This window comes from Biomphalaria glabrata, chromosome 10 (assembly GCF_947242115.1).
Source record: "Biomphalaria glabrata chromosome 10, xgBioGlab47.1, whole genome shotgun sequence".
Classification (NCBI taxonomy): Eukaryota; Metazoa; Mollusca; class Gastropoda; family Planorbidae; genus Biomphalaria; species Biomphalaria glabrata.
The window spans coordinates 13,443,559-13,453,824 of record NC_074720.1 but is presented as its reverse complement, the minus strand read 5'-3'; the positions used below and the strand labels follow the sequence as shown (position 1 = coordinate 13,453,824).

The window sequence follows — 10,266 nt, the reverse complement described above, 5'->3', positions numbered from 1 at the left end:
TGTTCAAGTTCAAGTTCATACAAGTTCAAGTTCAAGTTCATACAAGTTCATGTTCATACAAGTTCAAGTTCATACAAGTTCATGTTCATACAAGTTCATGTTCATATTCATACAAGTTCATGTTCATACAAGTTCAAGTTCATGTTCAAGTTCATGTTCATACAAGTTCATGTTCAAGTTCATACAAGTTCATGTTCAAGTTCATGTTTATACAAGTTCATGTTTAAGTTCATACACGTTCATGTTCAAGTTCAAGTTCATACACGTTCATGTTCAAGTTCAAGTTCATACAAGTTCAAGTTCAAGTTCATACAAGTTCATGTTCATACAAGTTCAAGTTCATACAAGTTCATGTTCATACAAGTTCATGTTCAAGTTCATGTTTATACAAGTTCATGTTCAAGTTCATACACGTTCATGTTCAAGTTCAAGTTCATACACGTTCATGTTCAAGTTCAAGTTCATACAAGTTCAAGTTCATACAAGTTCATGTTCATACAAGTTCAAGTTCATACAAGTTCATGTTCATACAAGTTCATGTTCATGTTCATACAAGTTCATGTTCATACAAGTTCATGTTCATACAAGTTCATGTTCAAGTTCAAGTTCATGTTCATACAAGTTCATGTTCATACAAGTTCATGTTCATACAAGTTCATGTTCATATAAGTTCATGTTCATACAAGTTCATGTTCATGTTCATACAAGTTCATGTTCATACAAGTTCATGTTCATACAAGTTCATGTTCATACAAGTTCATGTTCATGTTCATACAAGTTCATGTTCATACAAGTTCATGTTCATGTTCATACAAGTTCATGTTCATACAAGTTCATGTTCATACAAGTTCATGTTCATACAAGTTCATGTTCATACAAGTTCATGTTCAAGTTCAAGTTCATGTTCATACAAGTTCATGTTCATACAAGTTCATGTTCATACAAGTTCATGTTCATACAAGTTCATGTTCATGTTCATACAAGTTCATGTTCATACAAGTTCATGTTCATACAAGTTCATGTTCATACAAGTTCATGTTCATGTTCATACAAGTTCATGTTCATACAAGTTCATGTTCATACAAGTTCATGTTCATACAAGTTCATGTTCATGTTCATACAAGTTCATGTTCATACAAGTTCATGTTCATGTTCATACAAGTTCATGTTCATACAAGTTCATGTTCATACAAGTTCATGTTCATACAAGTTCATGTTCATACAAGTTCATGTTCAAGTTCAAGTTCATGTTCATACAAGTTCATGTTCATACAAGTTCATGTTCATACAAGTTCATGTTCATACAAGTTCATGTTCATGTTCATACAAGTTCATGTTCATACAAGTTCATGTTCATACAAGTTCATGTTCATACAAGTTCATGTTCATGTTCATACAAGTTCATGTTCATACAAGTTCATGTTCATGTTCATACAAGTTCATGTTCATACAAATTCATGTTCATACAAGTTCATGTTCATACAAGTTCATGTTCATACAAGTTCATGTTCATACAAGTTCATGTTCATACAAGTTCATGTTCATACAAGTTCATGTTCATACAAGTTCATGTTCAAGTTCAAGTTCATGTTCATACAAGTTCATGTTCATACAAGTTCATGTTCATACAAGTTCATGTTCATACAAGTTCATGTTCATGTTCATACAAGTTCATGTTCATACAAGTTCATGTTCATACAAGTTCATGTTCATACAAGTTCATGTTCATGTTCATACAAGTTCATGTTCATGTTCATACAAGTTCATGTTCATACAAGTTCATGTTCATGTTCATACAATGGATGAGTGGAAAATAAAATAAATAATCTATCTATTTTTAATAAAGTGAACATTTGATTAAACAATTTTCTTAAAAATCTGGATAATAATGTTGGTTATTATTACATTCAATGATTGCCTTCTGTCTTTAATGGTGGTTCTGCACGAGTGAGCGCGAACAAAAGACAATGTGTATATTGAACCTTCCAACTATCGCGCAGCTATTTTATAAGCTTCTAGGTTTTTGTTGAACTTTTTTGTGTTTTTCCTTAAGTTACTGTACTTACTGATGGTCAATTAAACTGCTTCTTCTAAACAATGCAATGTACTATGTTTAATAAGATATAACAGTCATCTCATCTGATTAAATGTAGTTTGTAAGGTGAGGTACAACTGGTGCATACATTCTACAGACTAATCGGAAAAGAAATGAGAGTCTGACTAGGACTTTAGCATAGTTTTTTTTTTTGATTGGACGATTTTTACAAAGCTTAAATAAACTCATTCTGTCTGTCTGTGTGTCTGTCTGGCCAAAAGTTTATACACGTTATTTCTCCGACACCCAATCTCGGATCATACTGAAATTTCGCACAATTATTTTTAAAAATTTCGCACAGTTAGTTTAAAAAAAAAAAAAAACGACCTGAATTCGAAGTTGTGAGCTGAAGCCTTCTAAGTTTTTTTAAGCCAACGTGGCAACCACTGCTTTTTTTATTGTTAGTCTAAATTTAACACAAATTTAACGACATGACCGATCCAAAGTAATTGACAGAAGTACGCTTAATATAAGCTTTGTTGTTTTTTTTTAAAGCATTTTTCAAAATGTTTTTCTTGATGTTAGCACTGCGGTTCCAAGATTCAGTGGCGTAAGAGGGGGAGGAGACGAGAGAATTTGAAAATCCCCCGGACCCCACTTGAGGGGGGGCCCAAATGAGTGTTTTTGACATTAAGTATAAATGTTACGCAAAATGCAGGGGCCCCGAAATGTTGGAAAATTCCTAGCTACGCCCCTGTCAGGATTGTTTATTTCTTATCGATCACATTAATAAATATCTCCGAGGTTTTAGGAAGGAGATACAACACTGATTCGGTGGCCGAGTCTGAATAGCTAACCAAACCGTTCTAAACACGGAGGTCGCTTCGGAATACCCACCATCATGAGGAGAGCTTGGGGAAGTTATGCCAAGGAACTCGGCGCTCACATTTTAGTAAGAAGAGTGAATGTCCCTGTGTGCGCGTGTTTGGGATGCTAGCTGCTAAGACACTTAAAGGCACAATAACTAATATTGGTCTTGACCATTTACGATCCTTCACTGGTAACATTATCCACATTGTGCCTTATATCATTCAGCATTCTTTGTTATTTTAGACCTCGTGAACTGATACACTTTTGGTTTTAAGAATATACATTTTTAAATTACTTTTTTGACATTACAACTTTGTCCTCCTACAGGGAAGTGTAGATAATATCAAATTTTAAAACGCGACAATAAATAAATATGTATGGCCTACGTCTCGGATTAACCAAAAATAATGTCAATCTAAATATTTTTTAAGAAAAAAAAATGTTTGTACAATGAATGAATTAGAGCGTAGGCACCACTAAGGTGAAGGTCAGACCTGCTAACAAAAGAAATAGACTTTAAGATCAGGGGGAAGTAAGAAACTAAAGACAGGAAATATTAGCTTACTGCAATAGTGGGCTTGTCTATCCAAAAGTTGAACTGTAGCAATATCGGAGAATTTCCACAAATCAAAATATACTATTACAAAAGTATGTACACACAGTAACCTAATGACGGGAAAATAAATAGTTGGGCTTTTACCCAAAACTGAAATACACTAGACAAATATGTACAGCATAGTTTAGTGTTTGCTTTTGTTAAATATTTTAAATGGGCTGCATATGCAGAAGTTTAATAATAATAAATTCAATTGTACAAGATTGTCTGTATTCTTGAGTAGACAGTATTCTTTTTTTTTTTTCTTCTTTTATTTGTAAGCATAGAATGTTTAATTTGCAATGTGAAATTCATGGAAGAAAAAAAAAAGTGTTGAAACAATGAAGAGAAATGACATATCATGTTTGTTTTATAAATGTCATTTTGAACTATTAAAATCCGCATTACGTAAGGTTGTTATTGGCAGACGTGGTAATGGATATAGGCAATGCTTCCAATAGCATGCGTCTTAAATAGCCTCTTACAACAAGTCCAAGGTGGGGCTCGTTAGCCATGGCTAACTACCCATTTAGTGTTATGGAGTGTGTGTGTGTGTGTGTGTGTGTGTGTTTATGGTGACAGTGGGAAGAGGTTAACAATTGGTTGTGGATGATGCAACATAGGTGTTAATGTTGTCGTTTGGTCTTAGTAATTACAGACGACTCCAGAACGTGAGACTGAAAGATATTGTAGCAAATTAGATTTTGTTAAAAGATATAATTACTAAAGTCTATAAAATTTAACTCATTTGATCACAAGTTGATGTTGTCTCTATTATAAATAAAGCTCTATTTTGGTCTTGTTCACAAGGAAGTTATTGGAAGTTTTATTAGTTTAAACATGTACCACGCCTACAACGGTCAAGTTGTCTACCAGCAGTTTGCTGCTTCAAGTCAATGACCGGTCATCTAGGTCCTAGGAGAAGGAAGACATGGGAAAGACTTCGGGAGTCAACCCTAAGGAAATATCAGGAGCAGGTGACCCTCAAGGGGACTGAACCTTGATGAACAAGTTGTTGGCAATTTACGCTTTGCTTCAACACACGTGATAATGGCTGGGACTTTTACTTTTTTTTTATTCCCTAATAATCTTTTTTTTTTAAATTGTTATTTTACATGCTGAGTTCCTGAATACAGGACACAAGTATCGAGCCATTTTTCATGGGCCAGATATGTTCCGCAGGCTGGTCATCAATGAACGTGTCTTACACTGAGTGAGACTTGAGAAAGTATCTTTGCTAGCCTAGCCTAGCCTAATATTGCCACATATTATTTGTATATCATTCGTTACATTTTCCTAACACGGAAGCCACAAAGAGGAAAGATAAAACCCGTTAACGTCTAACATGGTGTCGGCCCTTCCTAGAAAACCTAAAATCCTTGGCACAATCTGGGAAGAGGCTGTGGATGTCGTCTGTAATCGAGCTCTGTAGAGAGAGCCTGTCGCCCTATACGCTGAACGTGGCGTTAGGATCCAAGTCTAAGTCAAAGTGAAGTCTGATAGTGCACTGCGTATTTCTGACTCTATATATTCTACAATCTGAATATACAAATAAACCTGCTAAATTTCAAGTTAAGTGTATAGTCAGTATGTAAACACATAAACGTCCAACTCTCATTCTAGTTACAGTAATGACATAAAAATACTCAAAATGATATTGGATTACAGAAGTCACTAAAGAGTATAACTTGCAAATTAGTGCAACCATTTCTGAATATGGTCCCGTCTGAGTCTTAGACCACCTGAGTTAGATGTCCTTTGTGGTTCAAGATTTCGGCATCCGTTTTATGAACCACGTGACCAAGGAAAGGCTTTTATCCCGTGGCCAGGATGAGAAAATGGCTCTTCACCAACCCCTCTGTCTGAAGTCCCCCAGCGACTAGATGATCATTTAACCACATACGTCTGGTCGTGGGACACGGTCCCTTGAGCCAACGACAAGGGTTCCCCCAACTAGTGCGAGGCCGGAGGCCCATCCTACGGGGGCCCTCCATATGCCTATAATGTGCCACCGTACCCATGAGGGGACCATCACCACCCGTATGGCTTCCGTTGGGGAACGAAGCGGTGGGGGTTTCGGACTGGTTAACACGCCTTTCTCACACCCCCACCACGTGCAAGTACACTCGCTAGAGCATAACTGTGGTAGCTCACTGGGAGCCGTGTTCGCTTCCGTTATTGGCCTATCCACTTCCCCGGAGGTGCTAAGATGAGGCGACGGAAGCTGGAATTTCTCCGGCTTAGACCACCAACCTGCTTCCTTTAGGCGTATCGTTTCTAGGCAAGTCTCTTTTCAACATCTCCACGTCTTGCCCATCAGCTTGGCATCAGCTTCCAAATCTCGTCGCAATGTATTTGTGGGTCACCTCATCTTCCTCTTTCATTGGGGGGGTTGCTGGTGAGTTTGTCTTGTGATGGTGATGCTGGCCTAGACTTTCAAGAGCCTTTGATTCAGATCTACCGACAGTTTCAACTGATGAACTTAGCAGCGATCTGATGGGCGGAAACAGACGATTTAGTACGTCTGAGAGAAGTGACAGCGAACAACATTTGCTGCTTTGAAAAATGTTTTATTATCATGTCAAATGTGAATGTAAAATTGAAGTGTAAAGATACAAAATGGAGAGACCTGGCTGATAATATCATAATAGTAATGATTTTTAGTGGTTTTTTTTTTAAAGGTGTACAGCCTATTAACAAAAAAGTTTAATGTATACTCTCTCAATAGAAGGCGTACAGATTTGTTTTTAAAAAAAAGTAACACCGTTAAAAAATGTATTTTTTATTTAAACCTAAATCTAGGTTTTTAAATCTAAATCTAGTTCAAGAGATATATGACCAAAGATTTTTTTTAAAGTTTTTTTTTCTTTTTTACGAGAAAAACAAAAAAGAAACACATTTTAGTATTGGAACGGAAATCTTGCAATAATAGATCTCCATCTTCTTGAAAGTCTACGAATACTTGTAGAACTGATCCACCATTACAGAAATAATGGATCAAAATTTTTTTTTAAACCCCAAGACCATTGTAAACCTAGACGTTCGTGAGGTGCCTCGAGCCACAACATCATGCAGGGGCGGAGACACGTTGAATTGAAGGGAGGGAAAAGTGTAAATATTTTGAGTTTGAGTTTTGATTTTAGGCACATCGGCGCAATTTAGTATAGAACAAAAAAATCAGCAACACACTCGCACTATCTCGGTCAAACAAAACTAATACAAGATATTTATCTATTGATGGAATGGTTTATTTTGAAATATAAATATTGCCACCACTTTTATAAATGGAACAAGCTGTCTAATTTTAAGTATACACAATTCTTTTGGTCTGTCTTCCTGTTACGATTTGTTGTCCTGTTTGTGCTCTTCGTGTTTGATCTGCTTTAATGTTCGTTACATTGGTTGAAGAGATGGTTGAAGATAATGTAGTAGAGATGGTTGAAGATAATGTAGTAGAGATGGTTAAAGATAATGTAGTAGAGATGGTTGAAGATAATGTAGTAGAGATGGTTAAAGATAATGTAGTAGAGATGGTTGAAGATAATGTAGAAGAGATGGTTGAAGATAATGTAGTAGAGATGGTTGAAGATAATGTAGTAGAGATGGTTAAAGATAATGTAGTAGAGATGGTTGAAGATAATGTAGTAGAGATGGTTAAAGATAATGTAGTAGAGATGGTTGAAGATAATGTAGAAGAGATGGTTGAAGATAATGTAGTAGAGATGGTTGAAGATAATGTAGAAGAGATGGTTAAAGATAATGTAGTAGAGATGGTTGAAGATAATGTAGAAGAGATGGTTAAAGATAATGTAGTAGAGATGGTTGAAGATAATGTAGAAGAGATGGTTAAAGATAATGTAGTAGAGATGGTTGAAGATAATGTAGTAGAGATGGTTAAAGATAATGTAGTAGAGATGGTTGAAGATAATGTAGAAGAGATGGTTAAAGATAATGTAGTAGAGATGGTTGAAGATAATGTAGTAGAGATGGTTAAAGATAATGTAGTAGAGATGGTTGAAGATAATGTAGAAGAGATGGTTAAAGATAATGTAGTAGAGATGGTTAAAGATAATGTAGTAGAGATGGTTGAAGATAATGTAGAAGAGATGGTTAAAGATAATGTAGTAGAGATGGTTGAAGATAATGTAGTAGAGATGGTTAAAGATAATGTAGTAGAGATGGTTAAAGATAATGTAGTAGAGATGGTTGAAGATAATGTAGAAGAGATGGTTAAAGATAATGTAGTAGAGATGGTTAAAGATAATGTAGTAGAGATGGTTGAAGATAATGTAGTAGAGATGGTTGAAGATAATGTAGTAGAGATGGTTGAAGATAATGTAGTAGAGATGGTTAAAGATAATGTAGTAGAGATGGTTAAAGATAATGTAGTAGAGATGGTTAAAGATAATGTAGTAGAGATGGTTGAAGATTATGTAGTAGAGATGGTTGAAGATTATGTAGTAGAGATGGTTAAAGATAATGTAGTAGAGATGGTTAAAGATAATGTAGTAGAGATGGTTGAAGATAATGTAGTAGAGATGGTTGAAGATAATGTAGAAGAGATGGTTAAAGATTATGTAGTAGAGATGGTTAAAGATAATGTAGTAGAGATGGTTAAAGATAATGTAGTAGAGATGGTTAAAGATAATGTAGTAGAGATGGTTAAAGATTATGTAGTAGAGATGGTTAAAGATAATGTAGTAGAGATGGTTGAAGATAATGTAGAAGAGATGGTTAAAGATTATGTAGTAGAGATGGTTAAAGATAATGTAGTAGAGATGGTTAAAGATAATGTAGTAGAGATGGTTGAAGATAATGTAGAAGAGATGGTTAAAGATAATGTAGAAGAGATGGTTAAAGATTATGTAGTAGAGATGGTTGAAGATAATGTAGTAGAGATGGTTAAAGATAATGTAGTAGAGATGGTTGAAGATAATGTAGAAGAGATGGTTAAAGATAATGTAGTAGAGATGGTTAAAGATAATGTAGTAGAGATGGTTGAAGATAATGTAGAAGAGATGGTTAAAGATAATGTAGTAGAGATGGTTAAAGATAATGTAGTAGAGATGGTTGAAGATAATGTAGAAGAGATGGTTAAAGATAATGTAGTAGAGATGGTTGAAGATAATGTAGTAGAGATGGTTAAAGATAATGTAGTAGAGATGGTTAAAGATAATGTAGTAGAGATGGTTGAAGATAATGTAGAAGAGATGGTTAAAGATTATGTAGTAGAGATGGTTAAAGATAATGTAGTAGAGATGGTTGAAGATAATGTAGAAGAGATGGTTAAAGATAATGTAGAAGAGATGGTTAAAGATTATGTAGTAGAGATGGTTGAAGATAATGTAGTAGAGATGGTTAAAGATAATGTAGTAGAGATGGTTGAAGATAATGTAGAAGAGATGGTTAAAGATAATGTAGTAGAGATGGTTAAAGATAATGTAGTAGAGATGGTTGAAGATAATGTAGAAGAGATGGTTAAAGATAATGTAGTAGAGATGGTTAAAGATAATGTAGTAGAGATGGTTGAAGATAATGTAGAAGAGATGGTTAAAGATAATGTAGTAGAGATGGTTGAAGATAATGTAGTAGAGATGGTTAAAGATAATGTAGTAGAGATGGTTGAAGATAATGTAGAAGAGATGGTTAAAGATTATGTAGTAGAGATGGTTGAAGATAATGTAGTAGAGATGGTTGAAGATAATGTAGTAGAGATGGTTAAAGATAATGTAGTAGAGATGGTTAAAGATAATGTAGTAGAGATGGTTAAAGATAATGTAGTAGAGATGGTTAAAGATAATGTAGTAGAGATGGTTAAAGATAATGTAGTAGAGATGGTTAAAGATAATGTAGTAGAGATGGTTAAAGATAATGTAGTAGAGATGGTTAAAGATAATGTAGTAGAGATGGTTAAAGATAATGTAGTAGAGATGGTTGAAGATTATGTAGTAGAGATGGTTAAAGATAATGTAGTAGAGATGGTTAAAGATAATGTAGTAGAGATGGTTAACGATAATGTAGTAGAGATGGTTAAAGATAATGTAGTAGAGATGGTTAAAGATAATGTTGAAGAAATGGTTGAAAGCTAAAGGTGCAGAGAGAATTGAAGAGATGTTGAAACTAAACAAAATACAGTTTAGAATGTTTAACAAGAACAGGAAGGGAAGGTGGACACGTTTTACTGGGTTATTCAAATGATACTAGATTTACTAATGATATATACACATATATATAAAGCCTTATAAGTCGTTTCTGTAGATTAACTTTGAGTATCCAATAGAAAAATGCCACGTAATCGTGTTCTTAAAAGTCACCTGGAAGTTCACGTGGTGTGTGCTGGGCCCAAATATAACAACAGAAGATGGACAGAAGTATTGCGAAATAGAAGGTAAAACCACCTACCCATATAGGCCTGTGGGTGAAGCCATACTCTCTCGTCTGGGTCATGTGTTTGTTACCTGATACGCATGAGTGAAATATAAACTTCCGAGTATAAACTTCCGGATTGAAATAGCGTCACCAAAATAAAAAAAAAAAAAAAATTCCCTGTGTCATAATATGTAAGAAATTATTTCTATTGAAATAGCCTTTAATTGGATACTCTGTTATTATTTCTATAGATTTAAGAACTAGAAGATAACTCTAAATATTTATAAAATGTCTTTTTTAAAATGTATTCTGGAACATTATTTTTTTGGTAACTAGTGGAATGTGACTAATTTGATTTGTTTATTATTCATTCAAAACATCAACATATTATTTATAA

General features: G+C 34.4%; 1 protein-coding gene across 1 annotated transcript; it reads left to right on the top strand.

Moving 5' to 3' along the window:
* Positions 1–6,910: 6,910 nt before the first annotated feature.
* Positions 6,911–9,589, top strand: LOC129928759 (ring-infected erythrocyte surface antigen-like). The gene is made up of 2 exons (XM_056044560.1): positions 6,911–7,552; positions 7,583–9,589. The coding sequence occupies exons 1-2, from the start codon at positions 6,911–6,913 to the stop codon at positions 9,587–9,589; spliced, it is 2,649 nt and encodes an 882-aa protein (XP_055900535.1).
* Positions 9,590–10,266: the final 677 nt, after the last annotated feature.

Bases quoted from the DNA above. Each gene is read 5' to 3' on its own strand.
- LOC129928759 (XM_056044560.1), top strand. From the start codon at position 6,911: ATGGTTGAAGATAATGTAGTAGAGATGGTTGAAGATAATGTAGTAGAG. The intron at 7,553-7,582 runs GTAGAGATGGTT...AATGTAGTAGAG, and splicing joins AGATGGTTAAAGATAATGTA to ATGGTTGAAGATAATGTAGA.